The sequence below is a fragment of the Mesocricetus auratus genome, unplaced genomic scaffold (genome assembly GCF_017639785.1).
Source record: "Mesocricetus auratus isolate SY011 unplaced genomic scaffold, BCM_Maur_2.0 Super-Scaffold_100676, whole genome shotgun sequence".
NCBI classification, from domain to species: domain Eukaryota; kingdom Metazoa; phylum Chordata; class Mammalia; order Rodentia; family Cricetidae; genus Mesocricetus; species Mesocricetus auratus.
The window spans coordinates 146,017,008-146,037,073 of NW_024429266.1; the positions used below are offsets into that span (position 1 = coordinate 146,017,008).

General features: G+C 44.4%; 1 protein-coding gene across 4 annotated transcripts; it reads right to left on the reverse strand.

Moving 5' to 3' along the window:
• Positions 1-3,442: 3,442 nt before the first annotated feature.
• Positions 3,443-15,879, reverse strand: LOC110339660 (sperm motility kinase 2B-like). 4 transcript variants are annotated; one of them, XM_040737306.1, is made up of 8 exons: positions 13,794-15,879; positions 13,322-13,469; positions 6,419-6,490; positions 5,946-6,089; positions 5,746-5,841; positions 4,923-5,028; positions 4,461-4,577; positions 3,443-3,581 (listed from the first exon to the last, which is right to left on the reverse strand). In XM_040737306.1, the coding sequence occupies exons 1-2, from the start codon at positions 15,830-15,832 to the stop codon at positions 13,433-13,435; spliced, it is 2,076 nt and encodes a 691-aa protein (XP_040593240.1). In that variant the 5' UTR covers positions 15,833-15,879; the 3' UTR covers positions 3,443-3,581; positions 4,461-4,577; positions 4,923-5,028; positions 5,746-5,841; positions 5,946-6,089; positions 6,419-6,490; positions 13,322-13,432. The 4 variants fall into 4 exon arrangements, with proteins under 4 accessions (XP_040593240.1, XP_040593239.1, XP_040593241.1 ...); XM_040737305.1 differs by lacking the exon at positions 5,746-5,841 and having other exon boundaries at positions 6,018-6,089; positions 6,438-6,490; XM_040737307.1 differs by lacking the exon at positions 5,746-5,841 and having other exon boundaries at positions 6,018-6,089.
• Between the last annotated feature and the right edge of the window lie 4,187 nt (positions 15,880-20,066).

Consider the following 20,066-nt stretch of genomic DNA (forward strand, 5'->3'; position numbering starts at 1 on the left):
CCCATTAAAAAAATCTTCAAACAAAAAAAACAGACCCACAAGGAGTGATGAGGTACAGCCATAATACCAAGAACTCAGGAAGCCAGACTGCTTCAAATGTAAGGTTAGCATGAGCTACATAGCACCAGGCCTGCCAAAGCAGAGGTATAGAAAAGAATTTGTCTCAAAACAACAAAAAGCAGCAAACACTGGGAAGTGATTTGGACAAGTACCCATCAGTGGCTTCCAGAAGCTGTCTAAGAACTTCCTCTGGGAAAGTGCACCTGTGTCCAGCCAAAATCCAGAGCCATTCTCTGCATGACATACCCCTGTGTATCAAGGACAATAAGGATCTTAGCCATCCCTGCACCTAACACATGACACAGGACCAGTGACCCCATCTGCACGTGATGGAATGTCCACTGGAGACTGTGGCCCTGCCTGTACCTGAAGGATCATCCTCTGAGCATTGGACCTACCTGCACCTGGAGGAGAGATCAGGACAAGTCTTCCTTGTCTGCATCAAGAGGAGTGATCACTGGAGCCACAGCTCCCAACTGCACCAATTGGAAGAACAGTGACCCCTCTGTAGCTCAACCCCCCCCTGTACTGATGGAGGAACACATGGGTAGGCACAAGTGTAAGAATACACACTACAACATAAAGAATAGGACACCAACAGAAACTCGTTGTTCTACAACAGCAAGACAGGAATATCCCAATACAGATGAAGCAGAAGACAATGACCCTAAAAAAATTTGATGAAGATGACGGAGGCCCTTATAGAAGAAATGATGAAAATCCCTTAAAGAAGTAGAAGAAAACACAAACAAAAAGCTGGAAGAAATCAACAAGATTCCTTAAAGTAAACCAACAAAAAACCATCAAACAAGTGAATGAAATGGTTGAAGACTTGAAAACTGAAACAGAGACAATAAAGAAAACACAAGCCCAGGGAATTCTGGAAAGGGAAAATGTGGGTAAATGATCAGGAATGACAAATGCGAATATACACAACAGAATACAAGAGATGGAAGAGGGAATCTCAGGCGTTGTAGATACCATCCAGGAAAAGTATCCAATGGTCAAAGAAAATGTTAATCCAACAATTCTTATCACAAAATATCCAAGATACTGGGGACACAATGAAAAGACTGGAATTAAGAGTTACTAGGGATACAAGAAGGAGAAGCAGTCCAGGAAATCAAAGGAATAGAAAATACATTCAACAAAATCATAGAAGATAACTTTCTAAATATAAAGGATTTGCCTATGAAAATACAAGAAGTTTACAGAAAACCAAATAGATTGGACCAAAAAAAAGTTCTCTTGCCACATATAATGAAAACACTAAGCATATGGAATAAAGGAAATATTAAGAGCTTCAAAGAAAAAGGGCAAGAAATATATCCCACTTCTCACTGGAAACAAGCAAAGCCAGAAGGTCTTACACAGGAGTTATGCAGACACTTATGGGACCACGGATGCCAAATAGAAGACTATAACTAGCAAAGAATTCAATCACCATCGATGGAGAAAACAAGATACTCCTTGACAAAGTCTGATTTTAAAAAGTACCTATCCACAAATTCTGCCCTACTGGAAGGACTAGAAGGAAAACTCCAAACACAGGAAGTTAGCAACATCCACAAAAATACAGGCAGTACATAACCCCCAACAGCTAATTACTAAGGGAACCTGTACATAATACTACCAACAACACTAAAACAAAAGTAATGCAAAGTAGCAATAAGTGGTCATTAATATCCTGTAATATCAGAGGTCTCAAACTGCCTATAAAAAGACACAGATCAACAGAATCCATATGGAAACAGAATCCATCCTTCTGCTGCATACAAGAAATGCACCTGCATTTCAAAGACAAACATTAGCTGAGAGTAAGGATTGGGAAAAGATTTTCCAATCAAATGGGCCTACGATACAAGCTGGTGTATGTATCATAATATCTGACAAATTAGACATCAAATTAAATTAATCAATAGAGATAAGGGATATTTCATATTCATTATTACAGGAAAAATCCATCAAGATGAATTCTCAATTCTGAATATCTATGCCTCAAATATAAGGACACCGACATTTGTAAAAACAAATATTACTTGGAAGACTGCCACGCTCCTGATCTTCCACCTTGTGTGTAAGTTCTTTCTCTGGTAAATAAATACCGTAATTTCCATATTGCATGTACCATCCTCGTATCCCAGTAATACCACTTTTGGTCATATACCCATAAAATGCACACTACACCACAGGGGCATTTGGTCAACTGTGTTCGTAGCATTGTTTGTAATAGGCAGTACCAACTAAACAACCAAGATGCCCTTAAGATGGATAAAGAAAACATGGTACACTTACACAATGGAACATACTTGATGAGGAATCAATGCAATGGGGTAACAAATATTTTTATCAGCAGGAAAACGCACTTACGATCTGGGAAGATGAGAAGTGTGGCCAGCTTCCAATGAGAGGAATTTTGCATTCTCTTTCCCATATATCTCTCCACCTGTCCCCCCACCACTGTTCATGCCCCTGGATAGTATTATAGGCTCACCTCTCCACATATTCAGTGGTAAAAACAAAACAAAAAAAGCATCTTGAATATTATAGGCAAAGGGACAGAACTAGAAAAAATGCTTGAGTGAGAACTAATATGGTATATTCACTCATAAGTGGATATTATACATAAAAAACAACCAGTCTACAGTCCACAACCCCAGAGAAGCTAGGTAGCAAAGAGGACATGGATCTGCCTAGGAAGGAAAGGGAGATCTCCTGAGTATTTGGAAGCTGAGAGTGTTGGAAGGAAGGGGACTGAGGAGGAGAGCATAAGGTAATGGGGGGGTCTGCTTAGGGGAAAGACAAGGCAGGAGGGCAAGGAAAGAAATATTATGATAGAGGAGCCATTATGGGATGATCAAGAAATTAGAGATCCACAATTATCCAGTGGCCTTAGCTACTGAGACCAGTGAAAGAGAGGGAGGAATGCTAATATGAGCAAAGGGATCAAGACCAGGATGGGGGAAAATCACAGACACAGCAGACCTGAGCTAGCAGGAGCTCACTGTCTCCAGACAGACAGTTGGGAACCCTGCATAGCACTGACCTCGGCCCCCTGAATGCAGTTGACACTGGTGTGTCAAGGGCAGTGAGTGTGGGCCACTGGCAGTGGGAATAGGATCTGTGCCTGCATGAACTGGACTTTTACAGCCCATTCCCTATGGAGAAAGGCCTTGCTCAGCATAGACACAGGGGTGTGGGCCTTGGTTCAGCCTCAAATTGGGGATCTGACAGACTTCATTGACCCCCCCCATGGGATGCCTTACCCTCTCTGAGGAGAAAATGCAAGTTGGGATGGGTAAATGTAGGGAGGAACAGGAAGGGGGACTGGGATTGGTAGGGAAACAGAGAATAAATAAAAATAAAAAAAGACAAAACCTCATTAAAGAATTTAATTTATTTCCAACTTAAGAAACATAACTCAATGATTTTGGGGGTGCTAGTAGAATTGATGGAGGTGGTCTTCTTTTCTCCTACTGCAAGGTCATCTCCCTTGGCTTCTGAAACCTCCTAGAACCAAGCTGCAGAGAGCAGAGTCATTAGGTGACATGAGTGCTAATGAAGCTGGAACTTCCTTGTCATCCCACCTACTCCATCTGCCTGTCAAGAGTAAGCATGCCAGAAGCGTGGCTTCCTGGGCTCTGTCATCACCTAGCACCCACAGAGGACCACCCCAGTATCTCAGCAGCATCACCATGTCTCCCTCTCCTGGTCTTGCCCACCAGGATGCTCCTGCATGAAGGTCAGATTTTCCAAACGCCACCTGGTCCTTCAACTAACGTTGTTTTTCTTTATCACTATGCTTACTTTCGTATGTAGGTGTGTGTGTGTGTGTGTGTGTGTGTGTGTGTGAGTGTGTGTGTGTGTGTGTGTGTGTAGACACATTCACATGTAATATATTTACAATTGTGTGCTTGTGCATCCGTGTCCTTGTATATATCCATGTGTATGCTCTAACTTTTAAGTATGTAGCACATGTATTCCCTCAAATGTTAACTCACAGATATGTACACCTTGTGCTTTGGACAAAGGCTTTCTTAAGTCCAGCAAGGTTGAAGCACCTGCAGTCAAGTGTGGTTGTGTTTGTGGTGGTGCACGCCTCTGATCCCAGCACTTGGGAGACAGAAGCAGGCAACTGTCTGTGACACAAAGGCCAGTCTGCTCTAGAGAGACAGGGAAGGACAGAGAAACCCTGTCTCAGAAACATACTGCAACAAAACAAAGACAAAACAAAAGGTACATGCACGTCCCTCCATCTCCATATTCTGGGGTAACAAGCCTCAGCCAGCCAACTGGTTTTCCCTGGTTCTCTGGGTCATGACCTCATATCTCACAATGAAAGCAGGCACTGTATGGACAGACAGGCACCGTCCCAGCCCTCTTGTGCTTCTGAATCTCACCCAGGTATGGATTTCACAGTCGTGACTCACAACCCAGTCATCTCAATTGTGGAGGGCATGTCCAGGAGCAGCAGTGTGTCTATGAAATTTGTTCAGGGACATCAGGACACCCCAGCTCTGAAAAGTATTTTGTTTGTTATCACAAATGAGAAAAAGCATGAAAGACAGAGTATAAAAGCATGTTAGATGGGTTTCACATGGCAAGCTTCCCTCCACCCCAGTCTGAAACCCACATAACCACCACAATTGTGTCCTGAGTTGAAGCAGAGACTGCAGTAATTCAGGTGCACTAACTGGGAACAGGTATAGAGTGGCCACAGGGCGGGGCAGCAAAACATCAGAGGGTCTCAGGGCTTCAAGAGATTGCTGCATTCTGCCTTTCTTATTGGCCCTGGACTGAGTCTCCATGCCCTCCATTCCTCCCTTTTCCCTCCTCCCACATGATCAATAGGAAGCACTTACTGAACAGCTCCTCAGTACACTGCACAAGAGATGACTCAATGCTCAGCCAATTCCAGATGTGAATCACTCGAAATATTCACGGTACATCTGGATGCTCTGTTTTCATCTATACATGGGAAAGGCATTCTGATTCATGAGGTATATGAGGTTACGGTGGGTTGCCATGTCATTGTTTTCTCAGATATGGGGATTAAGATTTGGGAGTAGGGATTGTTTATTTAAAATAGTGTCAGCCAGGCGGTGGTGGTGCAGGCATTTAACCCCAGCACTCCGGAGGCATAGGCAGCCAGATCTCTGTGAGTTCGAGGCTGGGCTAGATCCACAGCCTCCAAAACAATACAGAGAAACCCTATCTCATAAATCCAAATAAATAAATAAATAAATGAATAAATACAAATAAAATGGTGTCATTCCTCCTAGACTGGCCTCAAACTCTGTGCTTTGGAAGATGACTTTGACTGCCTGATGCTCTTGTCTCTACCCCTAATACCAGGCAAAGTCCACCTGATATTATTTTGTGCTGGCAAAAAACCTACGAACAATAACTACTGTGCACATAGGACACACTGATCTCAAGTCCTCCTGTTCACATTCTGTTTTTAGAGAGAGATCTCACAATGCCACCAAAGCTAGACTACAGCTCCTTATATAGCACAGGCTGGACTTGAGGCAATGGCTAGTGCCCAATCTAAGCCTCCAGAATCCAGGGATATCAGCATACACCTTCATCTTGGCTCTGCCATCTAGTCTTAAGAGAAATCCACAAAATGCCTAGAAAGGGAAAATGGGAGTGAGTGAGACGCCAGGGGTGAGGGGACTGAACCTTCAAGCAATGTGAGGCTTCATCTTCCTACTATCATCAGCTGCTGCTGTGGACATGCACTGGAGAGGTTTCTGCCTTCCATTCTGTCCCACGGAGCTGTGTAGGAAGTTGGATGAGACTAGCCTGAGGACTGCTAATCAGAACAGGGCTTTGAAAATAACTAGCTACACAGGTGATGACCTGGGCTGCTGCACACTGACCTGAGTGTCCTTGACATGGCATGGGATGGGGACAGCTTCCTTTACCTCCCTCCCACCCAGGTCACAACTCACCAGCTTCAGAAGAAAAGGCTAGAGCTCGAGTTTGCGGTTCTTCAAAAGACTCTCAGTAGAAAGTCAGGTCATCTAGAAATGGTAAAAGAGAAAATGCAGAGTCAATGGTGCAGATCTGTAATTCCATAGGGATGACCCAGCGCTCCAGGTCTTCCTCAGCTACACAGTGGATCCCAGGCTTGGTTGAGATACAGGAATGAGTCAGTTGGGACAGCACTTGCCCAGCATGCAGGAAACCCTGGGATTTGTCCCCAGCACAAAATAAACCAGACTTGGTGGAGAATTACTGGAATCCCTTCATTGGTACATGGAAATAGAAAGATTAAAATTTTAAGGATATCCACAGCTGCATGCATCATTTAAAAACAAAACCACAAAACCCAATAGGAATAGGTGCTCACCTGTAGCCCCAACACTCACTTGGGGGTAGCAGGGTCGCCATTCCTTGGCAGCCGGTACTGCCTACAGAAAATCTGTGTCAAAATAAGAAGAGAGAAGGGAAAAAGGAATTCTATAAGAAAAGCCTGATACATCTGTCACTGTGGGGTTTACGAGTCTTGAATTAGATTCAAGCAATATGTGTCCACTAACCCAGCCCTACAGAAAATTTTGGAAGGAAAACTCCAACCCAAGGAAGCTAACTACAACCAGAAAAACATAGGCATTAGAGAATCCCTCTCTACTAACAGCCAAAAGAACAAAGGGGTGAAATTCCACACATAATTCCACCACCACCAACCATTGCAAATCGAAGAAGGATGAGCAATCAATGGTCATTAATATCCCTCAATATTAATGGCCTTAACTCACCCATAAAAAGACACAGACTAGCAGAATGGATTCGAAGACAGAACCCTTCCTTCTGCTGCATAAAAGAAACACACCTCACCCACAAAGACAGACATTACCTGAGAGTTAAAGGTTGGGAAAAAATTTTCAATCAGATGGACCCAAGAAACAAGCAGGGGTAGCAATCCTAATATCTAACAAACTGGACTTTAAAAATAAAATCAATCAAAAGAGATGAAGGAGGTCATTGCATACTCATCACAGGTGAAACCCACCAAGATGAAGTGTCTATCCTGAACATCTATGCCCCAAATACAAAGGCATCCACATTCGTTAAAGAAACATTATTACAACTTAAATCTCATCTAAAGCCCCACACAGTTATAGTGGGAGATTTCAACACACCACTCTCACCACTAGACAGGAATACCAGACAGAATCTCAACAAAGAAGCAAAGGGTCTAATAGAAGTAATGACCCAACTGGGATTAACAGATATCTATAGAACATTTCATCCAGATAAAAAGAATATACCTTCTTCTCACCACCACATGGAACCTTCTCAAAAATCGACCACATACTTGGCAACATATCAAACCTCAGCAGCTACAAAAAATTGGAATAACTCCATACATCTTATCAGACCACCATGCTTTAAAATTAGAATTCAACAACAACACAATTGCAGAAAACCTACAAACTCATGGAAATTGAATAATGCTCAACTGCACCATCCCTGGGTCAAAGGGGAAATAAAAAAAGAAATTAAAGACTTCCTCGAATTCAATGAGAATGAAGACATAACATACCCAAACCTATGGGACACCATGAAAGCAGTGCTACGGGGGAAGTTCATAGCACTAAGTGCTCACATGAAGAAATAGGAGAACAGTTATACCAGAGAATTAACATCACAGCTGAAAGCTCTAGAACACAAAGAATCAAACTCCCCCAGGAGGAGTAGAAGCCAGGAAATAATCAAATTGAGGGCTGAAATCAATAAAGTAGAAACCAGGAAAACAATACAAAGAATCAATGCTACGAAGAGTTGGTTCTTTGAGAAAATCAACAAGATAGACAAACCTTTGTCCAAACTTACCAAACAGCAGAGAGTGAACACGCAAATTAACAAAATCAGAAATGAAAAGGGGGACATAACAACAGACTCTGAGGAAATCCAGAGAATCATTAGGTCATACTTTGAAAACCTGTACTCCACAAAATTCGAAAATTTAAAGGAAATGGATGACTTCCCGGATAGCTATCACTTGCCAAAACTAAATCAAGAACAGATAAGCAATTTAAATAGACGTATAACCCCTATGGAAATAGGAGCAGTCATCAAAAGTCTCCCAACCAAAAAAAGTCCAGGTCCAGATGGCCTCAGTGCAGAATTCTACCAGAAATTCAAAGAACAGCTTATACCAATTCTTCTCAAAGTGTTCCACACAATAGAAGCAGAAGGATCTTTGCCAAACTCTTTCTATGAGGCTTCAATAACCTTGACCCCCAAGCCACACAAGATGCAACTAAGAAGGAGAACTTCAGACCAATATCCCTCATGAACATTGATGCAAAAATACTCAATAAAATACTGGCAAATCAGATCCAAGAACACATCAAAACAATCATTCACCACGATCAAGTAGGTTTCATCCCAGGGATGCAGGGATGGTTCAACATACGAAAATCCATCAACGTAATCCACCATATAAACAAGCTGAAACACAAAAATCACATGATCATCTTACTAGATGCCGAAAAAGCCTTTGACAAAATCCAACACCCCTTCATGATAAAGGTCTTGGAGAGATCTGGGATAACAGGGACATACTTAAACATAATAAAAGCTATATACAATAAACCAACAGCCAACATCAATGTAGTAAAACTGGCAATCCTGCCAAAAGCAATCTACAGATTCAATGCAATCCCCATTAAAATCCCAGCACAATTCTTCACAGACCTTGAAAGAACAATAATCAATTTTGTATGGAAAAACAAAAGACCCAGGATAGCCAAAACAACCCTCTTCAACAAGGCAACGTCCGGAGGCATCACCATCCCTGACCTCAAGCTCTATTATAGAGCTATAGTCCTGAAAACAGCTTGGTATTGGCACAAAAATAGACAGGTAGACCAATGGAATCGAATTGAAAACCCGGGTATTAACCCACACACGTACGAACATCTGATCTTTGACAAAGAAGCTAAAAATATACAATGGAATAAAGAAAGCATCTTCAACAAATGGTGCTGGCATAACTGGAGACTGGCATGTAGAAGAATGTGGATCGATCCATGTTTATAGCCATGCACAAAACTTAAGTCCAAATGGATCAAAGACCTCAACATAAATCCAGCCACACTGAACCTCTTAGAAGAGAAAGTGGGTGGTACCCTTGAACGAATTGGTACAGGAGACAGCTTCCTGAACATAATACCAGTAGCACAGACAGTGAGATCAACAATTAATAAATGGGACCTACTGAAACTGAGAAGCTTCTGTAAGGCAAAGGACACAGTCAGCAAGACAAAACGGCAGCCCACAGAATGGGAAAAAATATTCACTAATCCAACATCTGACAGAGGGTTGATCTCCAAAATTTACAAAGAACTCAAGAAGCAAGTCTCCAAAACATCAAAGGACCCAATAAAAAAGTGGGCTGCAGAACTAAATAGAGAGTTCTCAAGAGAGGAGTCTAAAATGGCTGAGAGGCACTTGAGAAAGTGCTCAACATCCTTAGCCATCAGGGAAATGCAAATCAAAACAACTCTGAGATACCATCTCACTCCTGTCAGAATGGCTAAAATCAAAAACACCAATGACAATTTATGCTGGAGAGGATGTGAAAGGGGTACATTCCTCCATTGCTGGTGGGAGTGCCAACTGGTTCAGCCACTTTGGAAATCAGTATGGAGATTCCTCAGAAAAATGGGAATAAACCTACCACAAGACCCAGCAACTCCACTCTTAGGCATATATCCAAAAGATGCCCATTCATACAACAAAGATGTCTGTTCCACTATGTTCATAGCAGCTTTATTTGTAATAGCCAGAACTTGGAAGCAACCTAGATGTCCCTCAACTGAAGAGTGGATAGAGAAAATGTGGTACATCTACACAATGGAGTACTATTCAGCAGAAAAAAATAATGGAATCATGAGATTCGCAGGCAAATGGATGACACTAGAAGAAACCATCCTGAGTGAGGTAACCCAGTCACAAAGAGAAACATGGCATGTACTCTCTCATATATGGATTTTAGACATAGATCTGGGGAGTGCCAGCCTACAATCCTATGGCCAGAGAGTCTGGGAAACAGAAACTTCATTTAGTGGCTGATCGAAGAAGAGGCAGACTCCCTTGGTTAAGTACTGAGCTGAACTCAAGAAAGCCAGTAACAAAGAGGGAGGACTGATGATCAAAGGGATTAAGACTGGGCTGGTTTAACCCCCAGAAACAGCTGACCAGACAAAGGTTAACCCTGAAATCCCAGGCATCAGCCTGGGAATCCAGCATGGGACTGATCAAGACCCCCTGAATCTGGGTGTCAGTGCGGAGGCCTAGGTAATCTATTGAGCCTTGGGCAGCAGATCAGTACCCATCCCAAGTATACACACGGACTTTGGACTCCCATAGAACAATGTGAGGTGCACTCTCACCCTGAACTCTTGGGGAAGGGTCTAGGCCCTGCCCTATATGAAATGACAGACTATGGACACCCCCATGGAGGGCCTCACCCTCCCTGGGGGAATGAGGGGATAACGGGGGGGGTTGGAGGGATGGCACGGGTGGGGGGGAGGGAAAGGCGAGGGACCTGGAACTGACTTGTGAAGCAACCTTGTATTTTATCTAAATTTAAACTGGAAAATAAATAAAAACAAAAACAAAAAAATAAGAACAGTGGGGGGGAAAAGGAATTCTATATGGCAAGACTGATACATTTGCCACTGTGGGGTTTACGAGTCTTGAATTTTGAAAATGAGAATAAAATACCATGGATATAGGTTCTAGACAGAATTGAGGAACAACAGGTAAGGCAGGATTGGAGAACTGTACATAATGATTATGTGTGTATATTACCCTGACACATCCATGCCCACAGGGGTGTATGTGTGAGTGGTCGTGTCTGTCTGTCTCTTCTCACTGATTGAGCTCGTGTTAAGACCAGGAATAGAGACCCAGTGCTTTCACACCCTAATACTTTAGTTTGATTTTTGAGACAGGGTTTCTCTGTGCACAAGTGGCTGTGCTTGAACTCTCTCTGTAGCCCAGGCTACAGACCAGAAACAACAGAGATCAGGCTGCTCCCAGTCCTGGGTTATGTGGTGCTCCACGACCATGGACTTCCACCTTACTTTTCAAATGAGGTATCTCACTGACCTCAGGGCAGCAAGCTGCCATTCCGGCCTCTCTCCTCCACCAGGCCTGAGATGAGACAAGGATGCTGCCACAGCCTGGTTTCAGTCTTTGCATTCACGCAGCTCCCAGCGCCAGGATCCACATCTCAGAATTTAAATAATCCGAACGTGCATGTTCCTTGTGAAGGGTTACACTCAGCCTGGAACTCCCTACACTGACCCTGAGCTCTTCCTACTTAACAGGACAAGACTCTGTGTGAACACTAAAACCAAGAAAGGAAAAGAGTTTCCTTCCATACAATGTGGACAGAATCAAAAGTCAGAAAATAAAATGGAAGTGTTCATGTGACATCTTAACACAATTATCAGGGAATGAAAGACAATTTCCTTCTTGGGTTGTAGACAGAATGGATTTCCTGACCACCTTCTGTGATTATGTTATTATTGAGGTGGGTGATTCAAGGTTTCATGTCTCAGTGATACTTTATGTATCAGCTCCAGTCAATGGCAATTTTATGCTTGCATTACTGTTTGCTTTTCATGGCCTTCTTCAGGGTGTAGTGATTCTTTTCAGATCCAGTTTAAGACAGAGCAGCTCACCTGCATGGAAGTTGTTCATGTACAAGTAGACACACAGAGACAGAGATACAGGCAGAGAAAAATGAGACAGAGAGAGAGAGAGAGAGAGGCACAGAGAGAGAGAGAGAGACAGAGACAGAGAGAGAGGTGAAAAAATCACCAGGTGGTCCACATTCCAGTGGATGGAGGGCAGGCAAACAATATAGTTGTATGAATATGATCAGCATGCCAAGTCAGATCTCCTGCCCAGGCTGGACAGAGTCCTGAGAAGTCCTCCTCAGTTCTGTCTGAGCAGCTCAGCCTAGTCCAGATTCTAAGGCCAGCACAGTATTCTGGGGAATCTCCTTTCCCACAGTTGTAGATGGTGGTTGGGAAAGCATAGTGTTTTTGGGTGCTCTTTCCACCTTAGAGAGGAATAAGACACTGCTTTCTTCTCAGATTCTGTTCAAAAGTATCTTTCCTATGAGCTTAGTGTTGCTCAGAGGACACGTCTGTAAAATATATTTCATCTTCAGGGAACACGATACGGAAATGCTGGGGAGAACAGATGATATCCCACCAAGATGATGATTCCAGGAACCTTCTCTTCCTGGGTTCACTTTAGGGACAAGCTGGACAGACAGACCATGCACAGCACTCACAGAGAGTTCTCTGTGGCTCGTGCCATGACATGTTGGGACAGACTAGGGAGAAAGAGGACACAAGATGAGTTCATGGCCATGTGACTGTTGGGTGGACAGGGATGGTTTCCTGGAAGCTCTCCCAAATGGTGTGCAAAAAGCTGCTTATTGTGGAAGAAAAAGCAACTTGCAAAGACACAGAGAAATGAAGCAACCTATGGAGACAACCATAGCCCAGCTGAGGGAAGGCTTGGACTTGCAAGGAGTGAGACAAAGGGAAGGAACCATCGCCCGGCAGAGAGCAGACTGTGGCTGGCAGTAGGCAGGGCCTGCAGGAGGTTGCTGCTCCCTCATGAAGGTTTCAGGTTCGACATCGATCAGGACACCCATCATTCCCTCACGCTGTGGCAAATGGTGTTGTATGTGAATGGCGACCTTGAAGAAACAAGCATGGAGAGGCAGTTGGTGAGTAACTAGAGGGCAGAAGTGGTGGAAAGAGAGGACTCATGGCATTGAGTCACGCCCCAGATGAGAATTTCACAAGCTTTGCTCTAAGTGGGGTCTGCGGACTCAGGTAATGGAACTTGCTGTGATGACTTTTGCAGGATTTTGCAAGTTTTTCTGCAGCAGGTTGTACTCTAGAGCCTTCTATGGGGCTGCCTGCAGGCCAGATTCTCAACCTGAGAGCCAATCTTGGGGAAGATGGGACTGGCTCACTAGGAATACTCTCCCTGGCAGGAAAAGGCTCAACCTGTGGAGAAGGTCATGTTCCCTGCCTGGAAAGAGGGGGCACAGGACAGTCATTACCCAGAGGACAGTCTTGATGTTTACCCAGGCAGGGTAGAGGGGAAGGGACTATTGTTCCACAACACAGCCTGGGCCCTTTGTAACTCAGGCCTGCCTTCTGAACAAGTCCCCATGTAAAGTCTGCCCTCCCTGCCTGGGAATCACCTGGTGAGAGCTGAACTCGGGTGGGCGGCAGACACACTGATTCTTGGACATCTGGCCTGGCTCCTCTGTGTGCTGTCCGAATTTCAGCCAGACCCATCCCCAACCCGTGGCTCACAAGCCACGGAGCTGGGTCTGGACCTCTTCAGCGCTACAAAGCAGAAAGACACAGAAAGGAGACTGTTAGTGACTTTGGAACACCGAGAACTTACTGTGCTGGCCCTGCGGCACCTAAACACCCAACTGCCTGATTTACCGATGCCCCCTCCTCCTGCGCTGCAGGCTTTGATAAGCATCTCTGCTGTCCAATTCTAGCTCAACAAGCCTGAGGTCACACTGGAGGGAATCCTCTGGAATTGGTCTTTATGAAGGGACAGGTTATTAAGTTCACAAGTGTGCCACAAGTGTGCACAGTCATTCTCTGTCACAAAGAACAGGAGGCAAAGAATGAGTAAAATGAAGTAAGTGTCCCCACCTGGTTCTGTGGGTGACTCCACGATCCTGTTTCCTTGGAGCCAGGTTCTTACAGGAGTCGTGGCTTCTCTTGGCAGGGGCCAGGCAGCAGCACAGGTGTCTGAGGCAGTTCACCATTGCTCTCTTGACCCCCTTCCACCTGTGGCGCCTACGGCTTTGGGAGGAAGCTGGGCCGGCAACCTCAGGCTGGCCATGGGTGATGGCATTCTCCTCTGTGATAGAGTCATCCTGATCAGGTGTGTCATCCTCTTCCGGGGTTATGGTTGCTTCTTTTGTGGTGGCTTCTTGGTGGGTTATAGTCACTTCCTCTGTGATGGACACTTCCTGGGTTATGGTTGTTTCTTGTGTGATGATACCTTCCGCATTCATGGCCTCTTCCTGTGTGATATTCACTTGCTCACTAATGGCTTCTTCTTGTGTCATGGTGTCTTCCTGCAATGTATCCCAAGAGGAGGAGGAGCCTTTGGGAGTTACACTCTGAACTGTCTCCACTGAGCTCCAGAATTCCTCTTGGTAACTGCAGGAAGCTCTGTTGCCTGTGTCACATGTGGTCTCATTGTGCTCTAGACTAGAAGAAGCAGTGTACATTAAGAGTGATGATGGGTGGACACTGGCCCTCAGGCTGCCACTTTTCCCAATCATCGACTCAGAGAAATTCTCGCTCATTTCCTCGCTACTGCACATGAGGAAAAGAGCACGATGCCTGTTCAAGTAGACCTGGTGGGGAGGTCGGGTCCTCTCTGAGTGGCGGCACAGGGTGGCAGGCATGCTATGCCTTGTGCCACACTGCCTGGCATTCTTCTCATGCGCTCTCTCCTGGGGATTGGATGACGAGGTGAAGGTCAGGGGAGCAGGCTCGCTAGCTCGCCTTAGGGGCACAGGGAAGGTGTGAAGATCATCCAGGTTGAGGACAAGGTCTGGCTGCATGGATTTCACCTGGTGATGGCAGCAGTCTCCCCCAGGAGACTGGTGTTGGAGAATCAGGTAAGTGGCCATCACCTGGTTGTAGTTTTGGTCTCTCAGAGAATCCATGATTTCCTCAGATTTATACCCCATGACCATCATGGTGTTGACAATGCTTGGGCTCAGGGCGCCTGGGGGTTTCTGTGTAGAAGGAGGTGGCAAACCAGTCTTCCTGTCCCTGATCATGGGGCGCTTCATGATTTGATCAATGGTCGGCCTCCTTCCCGGGTTGATCATCAGCAGTTCTACGATGACATTGAAAATATCCATGGAAACGTGCTGAGGTATGCTGAAGTTTGCGGCAAGGATCTGATGCCTAACACCTTTAGGAGAGCTGGCCCGGAAGGGAAAGCGCCCAACCACCATGAGGAAGAGGAGCACACCTAGACTCCACATATCTGTGGCACACCCATCATAGGCCTCCTCTGCAAAGAGTTCTGGGGCACAGTAGAGCAGAGTGCCACAGAAGTCCTTCAGCAGCTGTCCTGGGGTCACGTTGGCAGCAAGGCCAAAATCACACAGTTTGGCATCACCTCTGCTGTCCAGGAGTATGTTATCGGCCTTAATGTCCCTGTGGGCAATATGGTTGCTATGGCAGTACTCCACAGCAAGGAGTATCTGGGTAAATAGCCTTCGCACCTCGCTCTCCTCTAAGGACCCCACTTCCAGAATGTGTCGAAGAAGATCTCCCTCTGATGCGTACTCCATCACCAAGAAGGTGGTCTCTCTTGATTGGAGCACGTAAAACAACTGAATGATATTCGGATGTTTGAGAGATTTCATGATGTTGACTTCACGCTCGACAAGCGACGCGTTCTTCTTATTTCTAACAGCTTTGACAGCCACACAGGTTACAGTAGGAACGTGGAAGGCCAGTTTGACCTTGGAAAAATGTCCCTGGCCCAAGGTCATCATCATCTTATAGTCCGTCATGAAGGACTCCTCGGAGGAGTAGTAGGCCTCCCTGCCCTGCTCCATGGTCGGGTCCTTGTTGATATGGCTAGAAACAAATTCACAATGGGGAAGTTTAAAGAAAAGGTTCAAATCAGGCCCAGGAGAATATGCATAGCTACACATTCCTATGTCCTAAAGGAAGGCACTCAGAGACAGTGCAGACAGCCTAAGCCGGTACTTAACTCTCAGGAAGAGAAGTAAGTGCCTTCCACATCAGTGGACTGCAGAATATGACACCAATAGGTTATGCAGGAACTGTCCGGAAACTCAGAGAACAAAACAAAGGTCACAGAAGCTAAGAGCCACTCATTGGGGGAGCATCATGATCCTCTTTCTTCACCCAACATTCACAGAAGTGAGGCTCTACTAAAACCAGATTCAAGAGCAGTTGCCAAGGCAACAGACACCTGAAAACCCAGAGTGTCTGTGTGGGGAGATAGCTCAGGAGCATTCACACACAGGAGGCAGCTCCTGACTACACTGGGATGTTGTGACAAAATGCTGTGTTCCATGGAACCCCAGGGCCTGGACTAACATCTGTGGGAGTTAAAGATGACATCATTCATCACATGATCCGTATTAGGCCTGAGACTTCTCACCAAAGTCCGTGATCCCAGAGTCAGTAGACTGATATATTCAAATCATCAAGAAAATATTTCTGTTCCAGAACCCTAAGACAACATTTGAAAGATGGAGCCACAATTGGCACCCTAGGCTCTTCCTCTCAAACAAAATGCCTCAGTTTTGTCACTTAAAAACAACAGAAATGGGTTGCTTGTGTATCTGGACATTCACAAGATAAGATCAATGGACATTCACAAGTTAAGATCAAGTACCTGGGGCCCGAGTGTACAGCAGGACTGCACTCTACCTCTAATTGGTACTTTGTGTGTATTCTCACATGATCAAGGAAAAGCATGAAGTCAGTCTATGAAGCCTTTTCTTAAAGGCCACATGTTCTGCTGTGTGACAAACTCTAGTGCTCCTGAGTCCCCACTTGTTACTACTGTTATATTAGGATTGAAGATTTCAACAGCGACTCTGCATTACACAGGCACATATTTTCACACATACACACACACACACACACACACACACACACACACACTCCACAATCAGACATGATCCAAATCGTGGTGCTCACCCTGAGGAGAGTCTTTCAGGGTCAGTTGATGCAACTTGTACATGAGCTCAATGGGAAAGCCAGCATACCTAGAGTCTTTGTTCATAAAATTAAACTTGCATCAGAGGGTGGAGCCAGCAAAGTGTTGATAGGAATTAGGTATAGGGAGTATGGACAAGTCAGGAATCAAGGAGATGAAACAGGAGGAGTACGGGGTTCTTAGAGATTCAGGGTCATTCCCTTGGGATAGACAGAGAGACACGTTGCTTGTTGGGTGTCAGTCCAAATAGGAAGGTGAGCTGATTGCTGCTCCGCATCTAAGAGTTTGCCTGCTCTCTTTACACTTTCGCTTACTCTGTTCTTGAATTCTTTTCAGCTGCCCTGTTCAATAATAAACTCCAAACAATGAGGTCTGACTATTTCTTCTGCCCTTGCCAATCATGACCTTGAACTGCCATGAAGATCCTAAGATAACCACCAAGCAGGAGGCTTCCTGCCAAAGCAGACACATTGGTGCCCTTCCCTAAGAGACCATCCATTGTGGCCTGTCAGTCCTCTCAACAGGAGTCCACATGACATGGCATGTACTCAGAAAGCAGCTGAATAAAAAGGGAATCACTGAGGGACTTGGAAGCAGTGGTCAGGAGGCAGTGAGATCAGGGGACTGTGCACCAAAATTTTGTACATGAATGTAAATGGCGCTGTGACAATATTTTATAGTTAACATAAACTGATTTTTAAATGGTGAAAGAATGAATAAGTCTAGATAAAATGACACGCTACAATAGAGTAGTTCAGCTGGGCGCTGGTGGCCCACCCCTTTAATTCCAGCACTTGGGAGGCAGAGGCAGGCAAATCTCTGTGAGTTCGAGGCCAGCCTGGTTTATAGAGCAAATCCAGGACATCCTCCAAAACAACACAGAGAAACTCTGTCTCCAACAACCAAAAGAAAAAAGTAAATTATTCTAATAAAAAATAATAAATGCCCTACATTGTATCCCAAACCAAGGAAGAAGGACAGTAGATTTAGTTAAATTCAGAGAAACAATGTCTCTAAACCCTTCTCAAAGTGACCATCCATTGTAGACTGAAAGATATTTTTAAATGGGGAAAGAAGGAATGAGTCAAGGTAAAATGGCACATTAAAATAGAGTAAGAGTCTAACATGAAAATTGTCCCACATTGTACCCCAAACCAAGGAAGGAGGAAGGTAGAGTCAGTTGAAATTCAGAGAAACAAAATCTCTAAACCTGGTATCTATGAACTACAGGGCACTCACTGTGTTCAGATTCACCAATTCAATTATTGAATTGAATATCCAAGTACAAGTATCTCACTAGCATCCAAATCTCAATTATCTCCAACCAGCTAACAGCTTCTGTGCTGTAAGGACTGGAGTCAGCCTCAGCCAGAGCTGTTAGTGCAGAGGAGTCTGTCATTGTGAGGTCACAGCAAGAAATGGACCAATGTCGGTTCAGCACACCTCACTGGTGTTCTTACCTTCTGTCACCAAGGACAGGAAGGCTAGTCTGCTCAGTGAGGCAGTAGGAGCCTGATAAGACTGTCTACACTCAAATGACTGTCCCCAGTGTGCCCAGTGAGACACTTCTTCCTGTAAAGTCAACTTCCCTGGGATTCACAAGTTGTCTCAAATGATGTCACCTGGTGTGAACTGTGTCCAAATGCTTGTTTTCGGGGGACATTGACACCCAAACCTTAACCAGGATGTGTTTCACTTTTATAATGAAATAAGTAATAATAAGAATAACGAAGGACCCCACAACATTGACCCTTCCTTGTTTATGGACTCTGACAGTCTCCAGTTAGTAGGTGCATAGTGTTTTGTTTTTCTTTTGGACCCTAGCACCCTATGACAAGGTTGTAATAACTCAGAATGTCTACACTCTAAGTTTTCATTTTTTTCTCCAAAGACAGATTTCTGAATCCTATATGATGATTATATTGAGATGTTGTAACAAATAAAGTGTTCCTTTGCACCCTAGGCCCTGGAACTAACGTCTGTGGGGGTTAAAGATGACATCGTTCATGATGCCCATTAGGTGTGAGATTTCTCACCATAGCTCAGGATCCCAGAGGCAGTAGCCTGATATGGTCAAAATGATCAAGAAAAGACTTGTCTGCAAGAACCTTAAGACAACCCATGTGGGTGATGAAGCCATACCCTGTCACCCTAGGTTCTATGATTGCTCAAAATACCACACACACACATACACATGTCCCCAAGGACATGAAGGCTGGTCTGGTCTCTGGGACAGAATGGCCCAAGGAGGTCCAATGTTGGCCTCAGTTAGCTTCTCTATACCTCCCATGACCCACTTCCTCCTCCTAGGTTTCATTTCCCAGATTTTCCACAAAATTAAAAACAGGGAAGTTCAATGCTAGTTGGATTTCCAAAGTTGAATCAATATTTAAACACAGGATTATTCCGTGGACATTTGACTTCTAAACTCTAACACACACCCTCTAATGGTTAATAATTTTAAGTGAATTCATTTGAAGTATAACAGGCTGCAGATGTTGTCTTTTACTGGGTTATGGAAACTGTGTATCAGCTGCTGTGATAAAACCTCATGACAAACAACAATTTTAGGGAGATATATTCCACTTTCACTCCCCAAACATAAGCTACCATAAGTGGAGTGATGTGACTAAAGGTGTGTGCTACCTTATTCAACCAATTCTATTTGTTTTGTTTAACCTGGATTTAGTCCAGAATGACCTGGAATATGATAAGTAAGTCACTCTGGCCTTGAATTTATGGTCCAAGGGTTCACATTGGAGCCATAGGACACCACACTGGGTTCTAGATCTACTTGTTTATTACTTAACTCCATGTCTCCTAAAACCCAGACTGGCCTCTTACTGGAAATGTATAGCCAAGGCTGGGCTGAAAGTTCTGATCCTCCTTCTTCTACTTAGATGGTAGGATCAGAATTTCAAGGTGTAAGGAGTGTAATGATGTTGACAAGTGTTAGGATTTCAGCTATGAGCTGCCATGCTGAGCTTGGTAACTTTTTGTCTTACCATTATATTAGTATATGGTTGTTTATTTGTGTGTGCATATGCATGTTATGATGCACAAAAAAGAAACTAGAGGAAAACATGAAGGAGCCTATCCTCACTTCCCCCAATGTAGGCCTATGGTTCTGAACTCACATTATCAGGTTTGGCAGCAAGCACCTTCACTCACTGAGCCATCTGGCCGACCTTCAG